At 38.9% G+C, this 21846-nt stretch overlaps 1 protein-coding gene across 3 annotated transcripts in view; it reads right to left on the bottom strand.

Moving 5' to 3' along the window:
* Positions 1-21846, bottom strand: part of LOC134340455 (neurabin-2-like) — a 257627-nt gene that overhangs the window by 93353 nt on the left and 142428 nt on the right. For all 3 annotated transcript variants that reach the window (XM_063037745.1, XM_063037743.1, XM_063037744.1), the window contains exons 3-4: positions 17488-17620; positions 1585-1705 (exon numbers count right to left, since the gene is read on the bottom strand). In XM_063037745.1, the coding sequence (XP_062893815.1) occupies positions 1585-1705; positions 17488-17620 (254 nt within the window). The remainder of the gene's footprint in view (positions 1-1584; positions 1706-17487; positions 17621-21846) is intronic.

Here is a 21846-nt window from a genome sequence, read left to right as displayed (position 1 = left end):
TTCCATAATAAATGCATTTAACCTGTTCATTATATCTTAAGAAATATTGTAATTTGCACAAGAATAACTCAATAATTCACTCAGATCAGCAGCAATAACTAGACATTGAAGATTTAGTGAAATGCCATTAAAACATATTTCAAGCCTCAGATAGCTGACAAAAATTGAAAGCCATTTTTGGTAAGAAAATACAATTGACATTTAATTTTAGTATGGAAATTGTGACTACTGCTAAAGCTGATAGTACCGAGTGACTGCCTTGAGGACTATCACCTTTTACTTGGATGAGTGGAACTCACATTGAGCCTTTATGGAAAATATTCTTTAACACCGCATTCCAAAATTAAAAGAAGATTGTGAGCTACCATCTGTTTAGCTTCTCCAATAATTATGGGAATAAAGGATAATCTGCATCCACTCTCTGCACAAGGAGGTAATTTGTAAACCCTGTGTCTAACCCCTTATCATTTTGTAATATCACTAAAGAATGCAGCAGCATTTAAAAAGCATGGAAATTTGCTGCAATAAATTCAATTAATTTAATAACAGATGCGGGCAAACTCTACAATTTACATGCTTTATATTAAAAGCATAATAGAAAATCTATTCTCTTCAATAAGAAACAATTATGAATAAAACACATTAAGATGATAATAAACTACAACTGTCAAGTTTCAGTAAACTGCTTTCTGAGATTAAAATGTACACTTAAAAATTTTGTCCACAAATAGCATAATACAATTTTGTTAAGAATCCACTTATGCTAGATTGGTTCCTGGTCTTCTGTTTATGAAGTGTTAATGCAGAGGAAGATCAAGATGCATGTTTTGATATTACTATCACAAAATTCAACCAAGTAAGAATGGCTAAAGATCACCATGAACACCAACTGACACTCCTGCAGGTGCAGGCCTTCATTATGCCCATGAAGGACCCTACCAGCCTAATAGCTATCTTCACCATGTTCTAATTACAATCAGCTCTCAATGAGTATACTCAATCGGTCTTCACAGTTACAATACCCATCTTGCAACCCACAATTAACTTGAGCTCCTTTCCCATTTCCGCAGTGGCTGAGATACAGGATAAAGGCCTCTAAAGAGGTTTTGATGTGTGAGTGCTGTTCTATTGCACAGAGCAACTTCGGCTTTTGTGCTTAATAGAATACTGCGCTGAGAGGCTCATACACAAAACATCTTATTACACTTACCAGCAGCACTTCCACCTCTCCCCCACCAACACTGCACATCAACAATTAACTCACCTTCCCAGTACAGTACAATCTCTCAGTCTGGAACATTTTTGAAATCAACTATCAGGCATCTAAGTGCTCCAGTATTTACTAAGAATTTATTTAAAAATTCTATCATCTCTTTAATTGCAGTCAAAAATGTTTTTCTAATGTTTAAATACTTAATCAACTTAAATATCCAATGCCTTTAAAGTCAAACTTAACACGCATAACTGACTGACGTCGAACACTAATAACTGTGTGATATTTTAAAGTACATAGACGTGACACAAGCATGCATAACATGTTAGATTATGAATAAGTGTTACTGGCCTACAGATATCAAACCATACCTGCCGTCTCTGTGAGCAGCTCCACCTTCAGTTACTGTCTTCACAAATATCCCAAGTTTTTCCAATCCCATATCTGCTCCAGCTCCCATTCCAATAATGCTTATACCTAGGCCATCACCATCTACAAAAAGAGATATATTACAGTTTAGGACACGTTCAAAAGTATCTTCAAAAGAATAAAATATCTCAAGTGGGACATACAGCAACAAAGGGTAAGGAATCTGTACTAAAAGTGTTTGGAGCATGTTTTAATGGAGGTAATTATCACCATTGTTAAAATTATATGTTTTGAAGGTGGAAGCATATATGCAGCAAGACAGAAAGCTTAGGAGGGATATTCCAGAATACAGTGGATTGCAGTTAATTGGGACACATTGGGACAAGTGCATTTTGGCCCAATTAAGCGGGTGCCCCAATTAGCCCAAGTTTCATGGAAATAGTTAAAATGCTATTAAAAAAAGACAAACTACCATTTAATTGAGTAACAAATTATGTATTTAAATGAAATACAGAACAAATTAGAACATTACCAATACTACCACAGTACTATAAAGCTGTATTAGTTCATAATAGTTATCGACGGAGGAATTCAAACAGTGTACGCTGCCGTGTACTTTTGATTGCCTGTAAATTAATAAAATCAGCGCAGACACATAGGGTAATTTTTTCAGCCAGTATCAAATCTTTTCATAGTATCTTGGCAAGAGTTTGAAATTTTTTGGAGTCAAAATAAAAAAATAAAATGATCAAAAGTCACTGCGTTTTGGATTGGCGTCCTTCGGCCCAGATGGATAACACGCACCTGACGCTCTTTAAAAACTGTTTGCTCTAAGCATGGTGCAGTGTCTAATGGCCACACAAGTACAAGCGACTGATGCAAGTTAGAAACTGTTCGGTAACAGTCTCCTGTCCCAATTAAGCAGTATAGTGTCCCAAATAAATGAAGGGAAACCCAGCTATTTTCTGGATTAGTTTTTGTTCTTTAAGAGTTGCCCCAAATAAGCTGCTGCCCTAATTAGCCAACAGCCTAATTAACTGGAATCCACTGAATTTGGATTCGATTCAGGAAGTCATATACATTTACAAAACAGGAAGAGGCCATTCAGCCCATTGTATCCATGCCAATCAGTATGTCCATAGTCCTATAGGTTACAGTTCTTCAGGTACGTTTTACATGTGGTGGGGGTTTTGCTTCCACTCCCCATTCCTCCTCCAGTCTGTTGATCTTACTCATGCAATGTTGTTTTTCCTCAGCTTCTCCTGTAATACTTCTACCAAATTAGTTACATTTATCTCACAGTGATACCAACCTTCCTGCTAAAAGAGCAGGTTCTTTCCGCTTACTTTTCCCCTCATAATTTTACATAAAACAATTCAACCTCTCCTCAGTCACTTTTGTTCCAAACCACCCTGGACTGGACATTTTTTCCTCAACATTGTAATTCTCCAGTCTGGATAATATCTTCATAAATCCCTTCTGTAGATATTGAGTGTTATCATGATCTTTGTGTAACGTGGGAACCAGAATTGTACTCAGTACCCCAGCCACAGATTAATTAATGTTTTATATAATGAGAGCCTGTTCTCTTTGCTCTTTTTATACCTTAATCATTTAAGGAGAGTAATATATTTACTTTCTTCAAACCAATATCCACCTAATCTGTTCCACCAAGTAAGTCACACATAACCTTCTGTGAAGGTCTTGACCATCTTTGAACTCTACAAGGTGATATATTCCTTCCCACAGAATTTTCTAACAACTTTCTCACTGCTAATGTCAAGCTTATGGTTTGCAGTTACAAACTGTTATATTCTTTGCTTGGTAAGCAATGTTGCCACATCAACAAACTTCCAGTGCTGCCACACTATTTCTGCAACCAAAAGTAATGGAAAACTATACCCAAGCACCGCTCTATTTCCTTCCTGGCTTCTTCCATGACATTAGGATTCAGGTTATTCAGACCTGGCAATTTTCCAATTATTAAAGATGTCAGATCCTTAATTTGCCCCTATTCTCTCCATTTCTTATTCCTAGTCTCTTTCTTAATATCAACACCTGTAATATCTCTTTCATGTAAAGACATATACAGAGTACTCATTCAGAACTTTTGCTTTCCACCTCCACACTCTATGGTTTTGATTTTACACAACATAACCCACTCTTTTCTTTCTAATTCTTCCCTTAACTTATTTACAGAATATCTTCAGGTCTCCCTTGATATGGATCAGCAACATTTTAATCGCACACCTATTGTCTCTCAAATTTCAATTTTAAGTTTGCACTCCACCTTCTGCACCCGTACAATCTTTCTGTTGTACTGTGCTTTTGAAACCTGTTATTTTTCTACTTCATCTTGCAGATGTTTTCCTCACGTTCAGTGGGAGCCTGGAATTGGAATTGGATCTCACTCTGGTGGTTCAATGGAAATGTGTTCTAAACCTTTACTAACTTTAGGTCCTCTGACATTGATTTATCGTCAGTTACTTCCAGTACATTTATGCTCCATTATATCTCACCTTGGTAAAGGAGACATTGCCCCAACTTAAAGCTTTTAATCTGGACCTATGGCTGCTTCTTTCTGTAAATTCTCCCCACCTTCTTCACTAGCTCAACTTCAGAGCCTAAACTAAGTCCAGCACACCTTTTGGGCTTGCTCCATAGTGATTTAAAGAAAAATGCTTGAACGCATTTCAAGAATTCTGCTCCTTTTATACCCTTTACTCTAGTACTGTCCCAATTAGTATTAGGACAGTTAAAGTTCCACCAATCACTCTCTTATTAATTTCTGGAGTTACCAGAAATCTGCCTGCTTATTTGCTCTTTTATATCCCCTGACCGTTCGGGAATAAGGAGAACCTCGTCACTGTGACTGTCCTTTTTCATGTTCTGCAATTGGACCCTGAAGGTCTTCTTATTGATTTTTCTGGCATAACATCCATTCTCATAGCCATTTTGTTTCCTCCAACAAAATTAAGGAATCAATACAACAGTGAGGATGGATGTTGCTATATATCAGAATCAGGTTTAAAATCACTGGCATACGTCATGAAATACGTTGTCTTTGCGGCAGCAGTACAATGCAATGCATAGTAATGGAGAAGAAAAAACAATTACAGTATTATTTCCATATATAAATAAAATAGTTACATTAAGTAGTGCAAAAATAATTTTTTTTTAAAGTAGTGAGGCAGTGTCCATTCAGAAATCAGATGGCAGAGAAGAAGCTGTTCCTGAATTGTTCAGTGTGTGTCTTCAGGCTCCTGTACCTCCTTCCTGATGGTGGCAGTCAGAAGAGGACATGTCCTGGGTGCTTCTTGAAGAATCACTCCTTGAAGATGTCCTGGATACTACAGAGGATGGTGCCCACGATGGAGCTGACTAAGTTTATAACTTTCTGCAGCCTGGTTCACCAGTGTTGTTTGAAAGCGAGATGGAGATGTTATTTCCGATCTGCATGGACTATGCTCTTCCGGTTAGAAAGTAAGGATCTAGTTGCACAGGGAGGTGCAGAGGCCCAGGTTTTGGAGCTTTTCGATCAGAATTGTAGGAATGACTGTGTTGCATGCTGAGCTGTAGGCAATAAACAGCTGACATAGGTATTAGTATTGTCCAGGTGATTCAAGGCTGCATGAAGAGCCAATGAGATCACATCCATTGTGGTGATAGGCAAATTGCAGTGGGTCCAGGTCCTTGCTGAGGCAGGAGTTGATTCTAGCCATAACCAACCTCTCAAAGCGTTTCATCACTGTAGATGTGAGTGCTACTGGATGATAGCTGTTAAGGTAGCTCACCCTACTTTTCTTGGCACGGGTGTAATTGTTGCCCTTTTGAAGCAGATGAGAACTTCCAACTGTAGCGATGAGAGATTGAGCCTGTTTCACACTGGCCTGAGGTGGGATATACACCACCAACAAGATGATGGCTGAAATCTCCTGAAGCAGATAAAATGGCAATTGATCCTATTTATCTCTCCCACCCTCCTCTGATCTTTCTAACCTGTAAACCATGTAACCTGTCTCGCCACTACTTCTGTCCATCTTTAAGCCATGTTTCAGCAATGGTAATGATGTTATACTTCAATATATCTGTATGTGCACACAGTTCATTGTTCTACAATAAATGGTAGATAATTAAATATTACCAAAGAAGCTGGATTCTTATTTCCCAGTTCTCATTTTATCTGCCTTCTAAACTCATTCCTCTGGTCTCCAAGTGTGTTTATTAAACTCTTGCCTTCCATGTCCATGTTGACTCTCTCTCCTCTGAAACTGCTGAACATTCCATTCGCCTGCCAAGCTAGTTTAAACTTCTCCAAATGCATAAACAAGGCAAAACTTAAATCAGAATCAGTTTTAATATCATCAGCATATGTTGTGAAATTTGTTGTTATGTGGTAGTAGTACATTGCAATACATAATAATAAAATCTGTGAATTTCAGTATATATATAATATACACACACACTGTACATACATATATATTAAAAAGTTGAACTAAATAAGTCGTGTAAAACATGTAGTGAGGAAGTGTTTATGGGTTCACTGTCCATTCAGAAATCTTATGGCAGAAGGGAAGAGCTGCTTCTGAATCATTGAGTCTGTGTCTTCAGGCTCCTGCACCTCCTCCCTGATGGTAGCAATGAAAAGGGGGCATGCCCTTGGTGATGGAGGTCCTTAATGATGGATGCTATGATTTTAAGGTATTGGTCCTTGAAGATTTCCTGAATGCTGGGGAGGCTATTGCCCATGATGGAGCTGACTGAGTTTACAACTTTCCGCAGCCTATTTCGATCTTGTGCAGCAGCAACACCCCCCCCCCCCGCCCGCACCATACCAGACAGCAATGCAGCCAATTAGAATGCTCTCCATGGTACTTCTGTGGAAATTTGTGTCTCTGGTAACATACCACATCTCTTCAAACTCCCAATGAAATATAGCCACAGTTATGCTTTCTTTGCAACTGCATCAATACGTTGGGCCCAGAATAGATCCACAGAAATGTTAACACCTGGGAACCTGAAATTGCTCACTCTTTCCACTTTTGATTCCTCCATAAGAACAGGTGTGAGTTCCATTGTTTAACCCTTCTTTAGGTCCACAATCAATTCTTTGGTCTTACTGACATTGAGTGCAAGTATGTTGCTACGACACCACTCAACTAGCTGATACATCTTGTTCCTGTACGTCTTTTTGTCGCAATCTGAAATTCTCCAACAATAGTTGTGTCATCAACAAATTTATAGATGGCATTTGGCATATAGATGGCAAGGCAGCCCATATTAACTGTACTGTTCTTACCCCCCGCAGAACAGTTGCAATACCAAGAAACCAAAGTCTTCCCTCCTTCAGCATCTCTTCAGTCATGATTTTATTTCTGATATCTCCATACTTGTGTTAACTGATGGATAGCATTGGTAGAAATGCAGAAATAACTATCTTTGAGGAAATTAAGGAGCTGAACCTCATTTTCCTGCAGATGTCATCTTCTTTACCTGTTTCATTAACACAATCATTGGATCTTCATCCTTCCATCTCAGAATGCTTTCCAACTGCTTTGTGCCATTCTTAACGCTGGAATAAATTCTGTTGCCACAGAAATGCCAACCTCTCGTTCGATATCCATCACTGCAGTTCTTCCGCCATTTCAACCCTCATTTGTGTGCTATTGACTCGGCAATAGCTGTAGCCCCTTGAGGAATAAACATCTTTTTTTTTTCCAGTCTTTTTAGTCTTTTAGTATTAATTAAGATTTGCGATGTTTTCAGTAGACTGCTGTAATACTTCTCTGGTCTGGCTCATGTTTACTCATTCTCCTCCTGCTTGTAAATGCAGAAACTTTCTGGGAATGTGTGATCCAATCATAAATACACTGTGGTAATGCCAGCCAGCACTCTGGCTCTGAAATCCAAGCCACTTCCTGCATATTTAGATGTCCAACATACAAGAAGCATCTCGGATTTCCCACATGACACTGCAGGTGCCTACTATTAGACCAAGGAGTCTACAAAGCTTCTATGTGTTTAAGTGACAATTAAAATAAAGTTCGCTCTCAGGTCATGATTTTGGACTGGTTATATTGTTGTTTAATTTATTAATTTAGCCCGATCTTGAAATAAAGCTAATAGTTCTCCTATTGTTTCATCCAATTCCGAAATGCAGAAGAATCTCCATGGAAATTTCATAGGAATGATGCAGAGTTTTGACTCCAAACATTGGCAATTTCTTTCTTCCTTCTGATGCAGCTCAACCCATTGAGTTCCTCCAGCAATTTCTTTGATAGCATTCTTGACCATTTCTGGCTGCAATTGCAAAACAGGAGAAGGCACCTCTACTCACAACCTTTGTGGACAAATCTGAGCTTTGCTCACCATCAGATGCATACCTAATGACTTTATCATCCATGTGTTGGATTCTGATGCTTATAATACAAGGTTTTTTTAGAAGTCAAGAAAAAGGCATAAAACTTGTTGCTTCACAATTGTTTTATTAAACACAGAACAAAAAGATTTGAAAATGTAGAGCTGCAAAAGTCTAGTAGCTAAGAACAGAGAACAGAAAGACTAAAGAAAAAGACAGCAAACCAACGTAGTTGACCCTTCTTATACCACAGATGAGAGATTCCATTCAAATTTGTAGATTTCATTTCATTTTTAAATCTTTTTATTGATACATAATCTTCTACAGCTATAAAATACAAAAATTCAACAAATTAGTATATATATAATTAAAGCTGAAGAAAAAACTTATATATGCTAATGAAAAAAATATTTATAAAAGAAAAAGGAAAAAAAGAGAACCCCAGCTAACTAAAAATAAAACCCACTAACTATAAAACAAAAAAAAAGAAACAAAAATTAGGAACCAACTCCCAGAGCAATACATCTTACAATTATATATATTTATAGAAGAAAAGGAAAACAATAACTACCAAATCACATTTATATAACATAAAATTGGAAGGAAACCATGTAAATTAATTCAAATTAAATGATAATATTTAGTAAAGAACCCCACCTTCTCTCAAAATCAAATCGGGGATCAAAAGTTCTACTTCTAATTTTTTCCAAGCTAAGACATAACGTTACTTGGGAAAACCATTGAGTTAGTGTAGGAGCAGAGGTATCTTTCCACTTCAATGAAATAGCTCTTCTTGCCAACAATGTATCGAATGCAATTACATGTTGGTTTGAAAATGAAATACCCTGAATATGATGCGGAACTATTCCAAATAGAACAGTCAATGTATTAGGTTGTAAATTAATTTTCAAAGCTTTAGAAATTGTAGAAAATAAAGATTTCCAAAAATATTTCAATGAGGGACATGAACAGAACATATGTGACAAAGTAGCTACTTCATTTTTGCACTTATCGTAATAATTATCTATATTAGGAAATATTTTGGATAGCCTCTCCTTTGTTACTTAATAACGATGAACAATTTTAAACTGAATTAAACAATGATTGGCACATATCGAAGAAGAATTAACCATTTTCAGAACTCGCGACCAATCTTCATTAACAAAAGTCATATTAAGTTCTCTCTCCCAATTTTGTTTTATCTTTAGTGAGAGGTTATCTTTTTGTAGCAAAAATAAATTATAAATTCTACCAATGGAGTCTCTCACTAAGGGATTCATATTCAAAATAGTGTCCAATAAATCAGATTCTTGCATATATGGAAACATAGAAACATATTTTTGTAAAAAATGTCTAACCTGTCAATATTGCAAGAAATGTGTATCAGAGAGAGAATATTTACTAATTAACTCTTCAAAAGACATCAATCAACCATCACTAAATAAGTCTGCAAAAAGAATAAATCCCCTTATTTCTCCATAAAAGAAAGATGGGATCAGTAATTGAAGGTTTAAATAGCAAATTTCGAAATACAGGACTAGACAATTTAAATTGTTTAAAATTAAAAGAGTTACGAAACGGAAACCAAATCCGTAAGAACTGTTTAATAACAGGGTAGAAATTTAAATTGGAAATTTTAGCAACTTGTAAAGGTAATGGAGCTCCTAATAGTGAAGTTAAATAAAATTGATTAATAGCTTTAAATTCTAAATCAATCCAAGCTGGGTTTTGATTCTTATAGAGCCAATATAGCCAAAAACATAATTATCGAATATTAACAGCCCAATAATATAATCTTAAATTAGGTAGCGCGAGTCCACCATCTTTTTTTAGATTTTTGTAAATGAAACTTATTAACTCTTGGTTTTTTATTATTCCAAATAAAGGATGAAATAGTAGAATCAATTTGATCAAAACATTTTTTGGTTAGAAAGACAGGTATATTTTGAAAAATATATAAAAATCTAAGTAAAATCATCATTTTCATGGCATGAATACGACCTATTAAAGAAGGTGTAAGAGGATTCCATCTAGAAAATAATTGTTTCATAGAGTCCAATAAAGCAACTACATTAGCTTTATAAAGATCCTTATATTTTTTTGTAATGATAATACCCAAATATTTAAAACAATTCACAATTTTAAATAGAATATCCTTATATATAAAAACAGGAATATTTAAAGGGAACAATTCACTTTTATTTAAATTAAGTTTATATCCTGAAAATTTTCCAAAATCATTTAATAATTCCAGAAGATTAGGAATAGATTCTTCAGGATTCGAGATATAAACCAAAAGATCATTTGCATAAAGAGTAATTTTATGTATGGTCCCATTTATAGAAATACGATGAATATTTTTAGCTTCACGAATTGTTATAGCCAAAGACTCTAATGCGAGATTAAATAATAAAGGACTATGTGGTATCTATGTAAAGTATAAAATATTAAAAGCTACAGTACCTAAGTTATGAAAATATCAAAGGCAATACATTCTTCAAGTATTCATAGGATTATGCATTTGTTTGGCAGATTATTACGTCCGCTTATGTGAGTCTGAAATAGTTCAACAATGATCACCCATATACAAGTAAACAAAATGTTAACAATGATAAAGCATATTAGTACTCATTGTAAATTATGGAAATTGGCAAAAACAACTAATATTAGAATAAACTTCAAAATGATCAGTAGTTATCAACTTTGTTCAAAGTCTTCTGACTGATTCGTGATTTGCTCACTGTAGCCCAGCCGTGTAGGCACTGGATCAGGAGGTTACCAGCACATTAACCACAGCACTTGTTGTCCTTGTTGAATACCACTTTAGCTTGCTTACAGTGGCTGGTGTGTATTCACTCACTGTTACCTTCTACCTTCACCAACAAGTTGGTTAGTAACTACACTTGTTAAAGACCTTCTTACTGAGCTTTCAGTAGATCCTTCTGGTTTCTTAATCAGGACACACTTGTCAGTAATCAGTGTGTCCTCCTTCTGTTGGATCACTTCAAGCAACAGAAACATGTTGAAACGCAGACTGCACAGTTTGGGTTAATTTCACACAATAGGTAACTAAACTGTCTGCCATAAATTGTACATCAGCCTCTCTGAGATCGAGGGCTCCTGGCAGGGATACAAGATGTCCTGTTACCACCTCAAGTGGACTTCAGTTAGTTTTCTTCTTTGGGGTTGCTCTAATGCTGTACAAGGCTACAGGAAGAGCCATAGGCCATGCATGTTATGCCTCTCTTGTGATACTTAGTCAGCCGTTGTTTGATGGTACCATTCATTCATTCAGTTTATCCTGATGGCTCTGGGTGATGTGGACAATGAAAAGACCATTCAACGTTCATCAGTTGATAATTATTCCTGACAAACACTCCCAGTGAAATGTGTCGATGTGATTGATCCCCATCTAAGAATATAGTCCTTGATTATGCTCCCCTTGCTGGACAGCTTCCACACATCTTGTAAATTTGTCCACTAATACCAGTATGTCTGAATATCCTTGACACTTTGGCAAAGAAATGTAGTCCACCTGTAAGTGTAAAAATTGACCATATGGGGCAGGAACACTTAACTGCAGCAGCTTTTCCGCTACTTTAGGATTCATTTTCCGGCATGTCATGCATCTTTCAAATGTTTATCAGGTTTGTTCCTTGAATTTTGGATTCCACCACTATTGGGAGAATCTGTTCATCATCTTTTGCACTCCAACTTGTCCTAGAGAGTGCATATGCTGTACCAGATAAAGAAGAAACATAGTTGGAGCTACTAGTCTATGACTAGTGCCATTATCTCCACACTCCATCACTATTTAATTTCCCACCATTCTCCATCCAGAGCCTTTTTTTCCCCTGGTTAGAACATTGAGCTTGCATCTTGTATGTTCATCTGTGATACAGAGTTCAATGTTGCTTCCATAATTCTAGTTGTTGGGTTCACTGCATACTGTATGTTCTTGGTGCTTCTTTTATTTAATTTACTCCTTCCTGTGCTGCCCTTTTTGCAATGTCATTGGCAAATGCATTTCCATGGCTTTCCATTGTAGTCATTTTGGAGTGACATCTACATTTTAATACAAACATTTCTGACCATAGTTGTTTGACATTCGTAAGTCCATGTACTAGTTGGCCATTCTTGATTGGGGTTCCTTCTGCTGTAAGAAAACCCCTTTGTTTCCATGAGTTTCCAAAATTATGAACTGTAAAACCATATTGAGAACCAGTGTAGATATGATCTGACCTTCCTTCTACCAACTTACAGACTTCCAGAAACAAAGGCCCATCCAGCCATTCGAATTCTTCTCTCAATTGTTGAGGAGCTATAAGTGTACAGAATTAGATCTGGGTTCAATAGAGGCATTTGCCTTGTAATAATTTGTATCTTCATGGCATGTTATTGTTCTTGCACTATTATGGTCATCATAGTCTTCCATGTCCTATATAACAGTGTAGCTGGATTCATTGGACTTGCTTGCTGGATGATGATAGTCAGTGTCTCAAGAACAGTGGCCCACTTGAACCACTGAGTAGCTGTTATTTGAAAGGCTCAAATGCTACATTATCTAATTTGGCAGAGTAATAGCCAACAGGATGCTGTCAGTCTCCATGTTCTTGAGTTAAGACTGCATCATGTAGCCATGTTTCTCATTGACATACAGGTCTACCTGTACTGGGGATTCCTCATGCAGCTGCAGTACGCAATGCTTCCTTTAAAGTTTGAAATGCTTTCAGTTGTTCTCCATTAAGAGTCGCAGGGTCACCTGAGCATTTACTGCCCCTTCAACAGATTGATGAGAAATTTCAGCGTATGAATTGACCAATACTCTGATGTAGTTGCATAAACCCAGAAATGACCGGACTTGCTGAACTGTTGTTAAGGGCTTTGCTGACTCAATGGCTTTTTGCATGATCTTCAGTGATTTCCTGATTACCTTGGAAAATTTTCCAGTCTCAAGTAAATTACTTCCGCTTGTTGTAATTGTGCTTTGTCTCGATTTGCCTTGTGACCTTTGTAGATAATTGAGCAAATAATGCACATCATGTTGATGCTGATCTGCAGTTTCAGATTCAATCATGACATCATCCACATATTGTACGATAGTCGAATCAATGGCTGCTAAGTCTCTCAAGGGTTGTCTCAAAGCCACTTGATAGACAGTGAGACCGTTGTGAGGCTCTTGTGGTAGCCTCGTCCACTAGCATTGTTGACCATCAACTGTGAAAACCAACCACAGTTAACATCCAGGAGCCAGTCATACTGACCAGAATCCATAAGCAACCCAGTAATCCACTTTCAGTCTCTAGATACCATTTGCTTTCTTAGCAGACCAGACTGGACTGTTCAATGGGCTGTGTACCTTAACAAGGATCCCTCGCTCCTGCTGCTGGTTGACAATAGGCAAAATACCTTCTATAGATGTTCTGCTCAGAGGATACTGCTTCTTACAAGGTGGCATCTTACCAGTAAACTCAACCGAATTTATTTCCAGCAGATCACAGTTGTTTTTATTTTTCAAACCTATGATATGATTGGTTAATTCAAATTTGACCAACCACATGAAATTCCAAATGACTTTATCCTCTACAAACTCAAGAGTGGAGTTTAAGGTTAACAAGACATACATTCCAAGAAGTTGTGAGATATTTCTCATAGATGAGGACCAAGTTGTACTTCGACGGTTTTGTTTTTGATTAATGTAATTCTCTGTCCTCCTGCACCATATGCACATTTATATATATCAGTCAGTGGTACTTTGCACCTTTGGTTATACTCGTTAGCTCAGCTCCTGTATCCAATAAGAATTCAGCACATTTATTTTCAATCAATAAATTAACATATAAGCCATCTAATTTTTGCTCTATTGAGGCAAGCAAGTGTTGCTGGGAAGGGTCTAGTCAGTTTTTTTGACCATGTCCATGGCAATATGTCTATTATATCCACCACTGTTTGTTGAAACCGTGTCATTAAATTAGAATCTTCCAAACTTAGCAAGGCAGGAGATTCAACTTGCTGTTGAACTTGTTTCTGTTGTCCACCTCATTTCCTATGCCAACACTTTGAAGCCCAATGCCTGTCAATACCACAGAAGTGACACAGTATCTTAACGGATTGGTCTCAGATATGTGAATCAGACCGCGATCGCTGTGATACACATGGTGAATTCCAGTCCAGTTTCTTCAGTTGGTTAATAGGTGATGGCTGTTGACCCACCTGTAGTAGCTATGGCTGTTGATCAACAGGTAACTGACCCAACTGCAATGATCTTAGTCGGATTTTGGTATCTTGCTCCACTTGTTTGGTGGCTTGTACTAGCTCAATATATGTAACAGCATTTTTGCTCCAATTCAGTTTTGTCAGCTTCACCATTTTAGGAACTTCTAGTTTCAAGCCATCCATAAAAGGTTGATTTTAAGGGAACGTATGTTATCTTAATTTATGTTCCGGACTCCTGAATAATGTAACCATGCTGTACTATAGCACTCATCTTCAAAAACATCCTCAGAAACCTTTTGCTTGCCATCAACCACTTTCCTCCAATCTGCCTGCATTGGGGCCCATACATCTAACCATCATCTCCCATGCCATCGTCAACTCTATCGCACAACTGCCTAGTTTGCTGAGAAGACAACATAGTAGCCAAAATTTAGATGCCATCATATGGGTGAAATTAGCATATGTTCTTGATATGTTGAAGCTCAGCTCAGGTCTTTAAACTATCAGTTTTAGGAGGTAGAACTTCTTTGGACCACTTATCATTCTTGTCTGCTTCAGGTAGTTGATGATAAGTCACAGTCTCCTTTCATAAGTTCCATTTCTATGCTTAAGTGCTTTCACATCTTTAGTCTTTATTGGAACAAGCTGTAACATAGTGCCAATCCTACTGTTTCATCACTGTCTTTCTCATTTCAGTCGCTAGAGGACGCCGTAATGTCCGTGTCATGTCCATCCTGTCTTTCCATGGAGTTCAGACAGTGTTGCTGTCTCAAGAGACTGTTCAACGTAGGCTGTAATTCCTCAGAATTCATATGGTGTCGCTGTCTCCGGGGACCGTTCAATGTAGGGAGTGTTCCCCAAGAAAAATCATTACTGGCAGTACCACCCACTTGAAGTACCGGCGGCATTTCTTTTTAACAACTCAGTCTGCCTTGAAGCTCCGTACACTACACTTTCGGTTGATTACATTTATCGTGTTGTTTTCTCACCCATTCGGTTAATGAAGAAACTTGCTGTTTAAATTTTTTACCATCCATATTACGCTGTTTTTGTGGTTTATCACAGGCTTCTGTTTCTTTCCCTATTTGGTCAGTTAACTCACAAATTCATTTCTCAGGCTTAACCTGTTCTTCTAACCCAACACATTCGCACTTCCTAAACTGCGTTAAAAAATCCATCACCTGGGCATTGTTTTTTTTGCTTGAAGTCATTTCATGGATCTTATCCCATGTTTTCTCAATATCATCTAAGAGCCATGTTTCATAGACTCAACATTGATGGTGTATTTTGTCCGGATTTTTTCATTAATTTTATCAAACTGGATTTTTTTTTCCAATTAAGAGCTCAAACCCTCAGTTATCTGTTCAACTGTAACTGGAGATTCTGCAGTTAGTTTCATGACTTTGGCCATTGTTTTAATTCAATTGCATGTAACACTGAATTCATACGTACATTTTATTACTTTGACCGCGATCTCGAAATGTTAATAGATTGCACCTAAAATTTTAAATAGGTTGTCCTGCAACCAAAGTTTTCTCATGTACTCCAATGACTGGCACATATTGTGCCCCATCGCTTGTACATATTTAATATTTTTTCCGCGCTCCACTGGCTTGCATATATTTGGCGCTCCACTGGCTTGCATATATTTAATTTTTTTCCGCGCTCCATTGGCTTGCACACGTTTCGCGCTCCACTGGCTTGCATGTATATAATTATTTTCCGCGCTCCACTGGCTTGCACATATTTCGCGCTCCACCACTTGCACGTATTTAAATTTTTTTACCGCGCTCCACCAGCTTGCACGTATTTAATTTTTACAGATCTGTTTTTTCAAATAGCAATGTAGTAGTTTCCTCACTGCTACTTCCATCCGATGATGTATTGAAGCCAGAACTAGGTTTTCTCTCAGACAATTTTGAATTAGGAGAAGCTCTTACCTCCTTTGTTTAGGCGCTGAAAATTTCCACTTTGTCTGGGATTCTTCCAAGTCCTTAAATCTTCGCAACCATCGTTTGCCGACTACGCCAAATTGTTGGATTCTGATGTTTTTAATCCGAGGTTCTTTCGGAAGTCAGGAAAGAGGCATAAAACTTGTTGCTTCACGATCGTTTTATTAAACGCAAAGAGAACAAAGAGAATTGGAAATGTAGAGCTGCAAAAGTCTGGTAGCTAAGAACAGAAAACATAAAGACTAAAGAAAAAGATGGCGGACCAACTTGGTTGACCCTTCTTATACCACAGATAAGAGACATTCCATTCAAATTTGTAGATAAGACTTAACCAATCAGATAACCAATCAAATAATACAACACCAGAGAAGCTTCCAGAACTTTACAGAATGATACAAAGAACTGTAACCACTAGGGAACATACTGAACAATTGTATATACATACTGTGACCCCTAGGAAATATACTAAACTGTTATAGGTATATAAGCAGTTGGATAAAATACAAGCATGTGGCTAATTATTAAGCTGCAAAGAAAATAACTAAACAGTCTACCCTACATGTGTGACACTCTTTTCCACCCTTCCCAACAATGAGTACACTGCACTAGTTTCTTTTTTTTGTTATTTATAAAACACTCTACTGACACCTATAGACCCAGACAGGACAACTTGACAAGTGACTCTAGCCAACAGAACGTGCTTAAACAGACACTGAGTGCTTTCTACAGCATTCAGTAGCTGAGCTGCAGCTGGAGGAAGGAAATGGACAGGCTAATTATGCAGAAGGGTACAGAAAGGCTGAGTGGAGGCATTGCACCAAGAAAAACTCTAAATGTGACTTAAAAATGAGGAACAGATTAGGTCTACACCACCTGCTGCCACTATTCTCCTTACCAATACAATTACTGCAGCTACTCCATCCGCCTTGCTACATGAACACAGCACTATCTCCACTCCCCTTGTGCAAAGCATATTATCAATACATACTTGCATATTGCATCAAAAATACACCAATAATATGGTTTATATTCATTGGAATTTACTGTCAATATCATAAGAACAAGATAACACCTTTTTCTTAACATTTGTGAATACAAAATAAAATGAATAATTTAGAGTCAAATTGAGGCACTGCAGTGAATTTCTGTAGTTATTTCCGCTGATATTTCTTGATGATTTCCATCTTTACACTTTAAGGCACCAGCAGATCAGTAGCTTCATCTGCTCATTTTAATCTACACTTTATTTATCTATTTCTCAGCATTATAAGCACATACCAAAATAAGAGTACCTTGAACAAGTTTGATCATTCTAAATAATTATTATTTTCAATCTAAACATGAGGTCTGTAATTTCCTCATAATTTTGTAATAAATACCTTTTTCAAGTTCCACAGGAAAAAGGTCCAGTCTTTCCACTCTTTTTTCCAACTCATACTCTGCTGATGCTGCCATGGGATCCACATCATCATTGCGCCGGTCATAGTCTTCATTGGAATAGGTGGTGAACACCTGCCAAACAAAAAAAAAACAGAAACATTTTAGTTTTAAGTCTCAATGTATAGACCTTACAAATCATCAATGTTACAGCAATGTTCCAGTCTTGAATTAGCCTGCTAGAAAATTGGGAATGAACATCAATTAACTATCACAGATTAAAAACTTTTCCACTTTACATTTAATTCTACTGTCTCACTTTAAGTTAGGAAGTTAAGCAGACTGAAAGTATCTTGCAAAATGTGAGACAATCACTTGGAGACATTTTCTGATCACAAAAAAAAAGTCACCAGGGCTTGGCTTTGTTCAAAGCAGACATCCCATCCTGCAAAAACTCATTTCAGGGAGGTAGCACCATCAATTTGCGGGAGACTTCCGGGAGAGGTGGGATGTCTGCAATAGAGTAGCTCCTTAGCAGCTAGCCAGCTAGTTTAAATAACGTTAGCTATGCTAATGAACGAATGACACCTGTTAAACTCACCTCAACACGTCTTTTACAGTCTTAACCCACCATGGTCAATAGAAAAGTCACTGTTGCAAACAGTGCAGCGAGCAACACTGTCATTATTTTGACCCCTATTAGGCAGGGGTACACTTTAGGGTAGTCTGGGGTGACGTACGTTTTATATTTTTTTTTGGAACACTCTGCCATGGCGCGCTCTCTCTGTCGTGGTCACTCGCACACTCTCGCTTGCTCTCGCGCTCTCTCGCTCGCTTGCTTGCTCTCGCGCTGTCTCTCGCTCGCTTGCTTGCTCTCGCGCTGTCTCTCGCTCGCTTGCTTGCTCTCGCTCTTTCTCGCGCGCACGCACGCTCTCACTCGCTTTCTCTTGCTCGCTCTCAAAAAATTGATTTCCGTGATATTGTATATGATTTGTGGGTATTAGGGAGCCACTATTCGTATGCAGGAGACTCCCGGAACTTCTGGGAGAGGTGGGATATCTGTCAAAGGGACTAAGGGTAATGTTTCCTTCATGTGATATGTTTTGCAAAAATCACAAGCATAGGTGTTATTAAAGTATGAAATAAAACAACAAATGCTGGAAAACTCAGCAGGACATTGTAGAGAGAGAAACAAAATAAACATTTCAAATTCAATGACTTTTTATTAAAACAGTTGTATGGCTGCACATGATATAAGCCTAAATTATGTGCAACTTGCTTCCTCAGCCTTCTGACCAGGGATGATCAGCTTGCTACTTCCTTAAAATGAACTTCAAATTGCAACCATTCTTCACTCCATTTCAACCTTCCATTACATTAATCAGAAATTTGACTCCATCTACACTTCTGGTGCCCCAGGAAAGCAGCAAACATAATCAAAGAACCCTCCCACCCTGGTTTTCTTTGTTATCCCTTCTCCCCCAGGCAAAAGATAAAAATGCCCAAGGGCTCAAATGATCAGTCTTGAGAACAGCTTCTCTTGCACTTCAATCAAACTCTTGAATGGATCTCTCATAAGCTAAAAGATGAATTCTTGCTCTCCCAATGTACCCCCACTGTGGCCCTTACACCTTGTCTATTTCCAGTGCATATCCTCTGCAACTGCATTTTGCATTTTTTTTAAATTATCTCAGTGTAATTATGTATGGTGTGATCTTTCTGGACAGCATGTAAAACAAAACTTTACACTGCATCTCAATACCCATGATAAACCAATCCCAATAAGTTATAGATAATTTAAATGAAACACTCACTGGATGAGATAGTGCCATCCAGAACATCACTGAAGCAAATAACATCCCAGAAATATTCTCAGTTATAAAATTCATCCCCCAAGAATTAAGTTGGCCTGCTGGTGAGCTCTTGGTGTTAGGGAGTAACTGCGATCTTGGAAGAGTGTTATCTTTAAGTAGATGCGATTACGTCAGCATGTTTCAGGAATTTGAACTTGGCTCTCTCGCTTGCCACAGTCATGCATGTGCTCCCAATATTGCAGCAATGCATGAACCCACCTGTTGCCTCTGGCACAAACCAGTTTTGCTCTCAACTCCCTCACAGACAGGGCCTAGCCCAGCTTTGCAAGGAGAAGGGGCCAACAAAAAAAAAAGCAGTGCTACAGAAATGCCAACAAAAGTTCCAAAGCCCTCAGTCCTGGGAGAGGAAGGATCTTTGGTTGGAGGTACGAAGTCGTGTGGTGAAAGCAGAAGCTACACAGCTGATCAACCTTCTATCGGCCCAGGACAGAGGACTTTGGCGAGCTGCTGGCAGCGACCTATGCCACAGTTGGGGTGATGGGCTTAAGAAGTAGTAGTTTTGCTCTTCATTTCCAGCCACTCTCTAACAGGTTTCAGGAACCACGTCAACAGAGTAGGGACAGAACAGGAGCTCAGAGAGAATGGGACCCAAGGGTGGGGAGTGGTAAATAGAAATCAGAGTAGGTAAGCACAGGAAGTTGTAAGGGGAAAAAAAAGACAGGACTTTAACGAGAGGCAAGGATCTAGGGAAGAGGACAGGGACTGCAAGGGAGACAGATAGGAATCAGAGTTGGGAGTGGGAAGAGATAAGAAGTATAATGAGAGAGCTCTGGATGGCGGTGAACCCAAGTGCAGAGTAAGGTCTAGAATTAACTCAGACTCAAAATAAACAAGACAGCACAAACAAAATCCAAAGGCAAAATCACAAGCAGTAGTACTAGAAATAGAATTCCTACAATTGAGCACTAGGTGTCTGTCTGTCTGTATCTTGTTCTACGGCGGTTGGCATCCAGCTTAATGGTGCATTACCGCCACCCTCTGCTCCAGTGTTAAAGGGACAGTGACAGCTAATCATACTCCGGGAACTGGAGCGCTGAAAGTTGGATGCCCGCTGCTGTTCAGCTGGGACCATGCCACCCCCCCCCCGCCCCCAACCCAGCTCCTGACAGCCCAGAACAAACTGAATGGTGCTGATGAAAGTCCTCTATCAAGGTGGGGTCCAGGATGTCCTATGAAGGAATCCAGCTTCTTTCTTCTGGGCCATATCCCTCCCAATCCATGAGGGACAGCCTTTCACCTGGAATAATGCAGGTGTCCAAAAGTTGCTGGACTGTGTAGGCAGGTTGTCCCCTCAACAATTCTAGGAGGTAGAAGAGATTTGGGAACTGAAGCCAAAGGACTGGCACTCAAGGGCTTCAGCCGGGATATATGGAACATGGGGTGAATCCACATGGTGTTCGAGAGTTGGAGATTATATGTAAATGGGTTGACACATTGCAGGATTTTGAATGGACTGATGTAATGAGGGGCTAATTTTCTGGATTCAACCCACACAGGGAGAGCTCTCATTGAGAGCCAAACCCACTGACCAGAAAGAAGTGCTGGTCCCTGTCTTCCCTGGCGGCTGGCCTGGTCTTGCTATTGTCACGAATTAGCCAACAACGTCTCTCTCGCCATAACCCATTTCTGGTGACACCTCTGGGCCAATTGCTCCACTGATGGGAATTCCCCCCTCCCCCCACACCTCCACATCTTGTTCTGGGAACAGCAGAGGATGGTACTCAAGTTGGCATTCGAAAGGGGACATCCCTATAGACAAATGCTGAAGTGTACTGGGCGCAAGCTCCACCCAGATCAGGTGGTAGGATTCCCCAAGGATAGAGATCTGAGTGTTCCCTCTAGGTCCCGGTTGACCCTCTCCATTTGCCCACTAGTCCGCGCATAGAACTCGGGCGACAGACTGGCAGAGGCCTCATTGAGCTCGCAGAAGGTATTCCAAAACCAAGAGGCAAACTGGGGGCCACAATCGGAGATGACATCCTGGGGGAAACCATGAATCCTGAAGACATGCTGTAACATGAGCATGGCAGTCTCTGAAGCCAACGGTAGTTTGGGAAAGGGTACAAAGCAGCATGCCTTGGAGAATTGATCTACAACTACCATGATTACTGGATTACCCCAAGATGCCAGAAAATCTGTGACAAAGTCCATAGAAACATGGGACCAAGGGTGAGTAGGAATGGGGAAAGGCTGAAGCACACCTTGAAGCTGTGCTCTGGGTTCTTTATTTTGTACACAGACATCACATGCTAAGCCATATTCCCGGACATCTTCGGTCTTGATGGACTCGATGCCCAGCCAGGTTTGAAGTGTGTACCCAGTTGAGCACCTCTGAACAAATAGGTTTGGCGACAAAGATATATCCGGGAGGACCATTACCCGGTCTACCCTACGCTGCTCCTGGGCTCAGTGTATTATCAAGTGAATGTTCCAGCAAATGGGCGCCAGCACTCTAGACAAATCAGAGGTACTGGAGTTAGAGGTGGA

The sequence above is a fragment of the Mobula hypostoma genome, chromosome X1 (genome assembly GCF_963921235.1).
Source record: "Mobula hypostoma chromosome X1, sMobHyp1.1, whole genome shotgun sequence".
In the NCBI taxonomy this organism is placed as follows: Eukaryota; Metazoa; Chordata; class Chondrichthyes; order Myliobatiformes; family Myliobatidae; genus Mobula; species Mobula hypostoma.
This window is presented reverse-complemented; position numbering and strand designations above follow the sequence as displayed.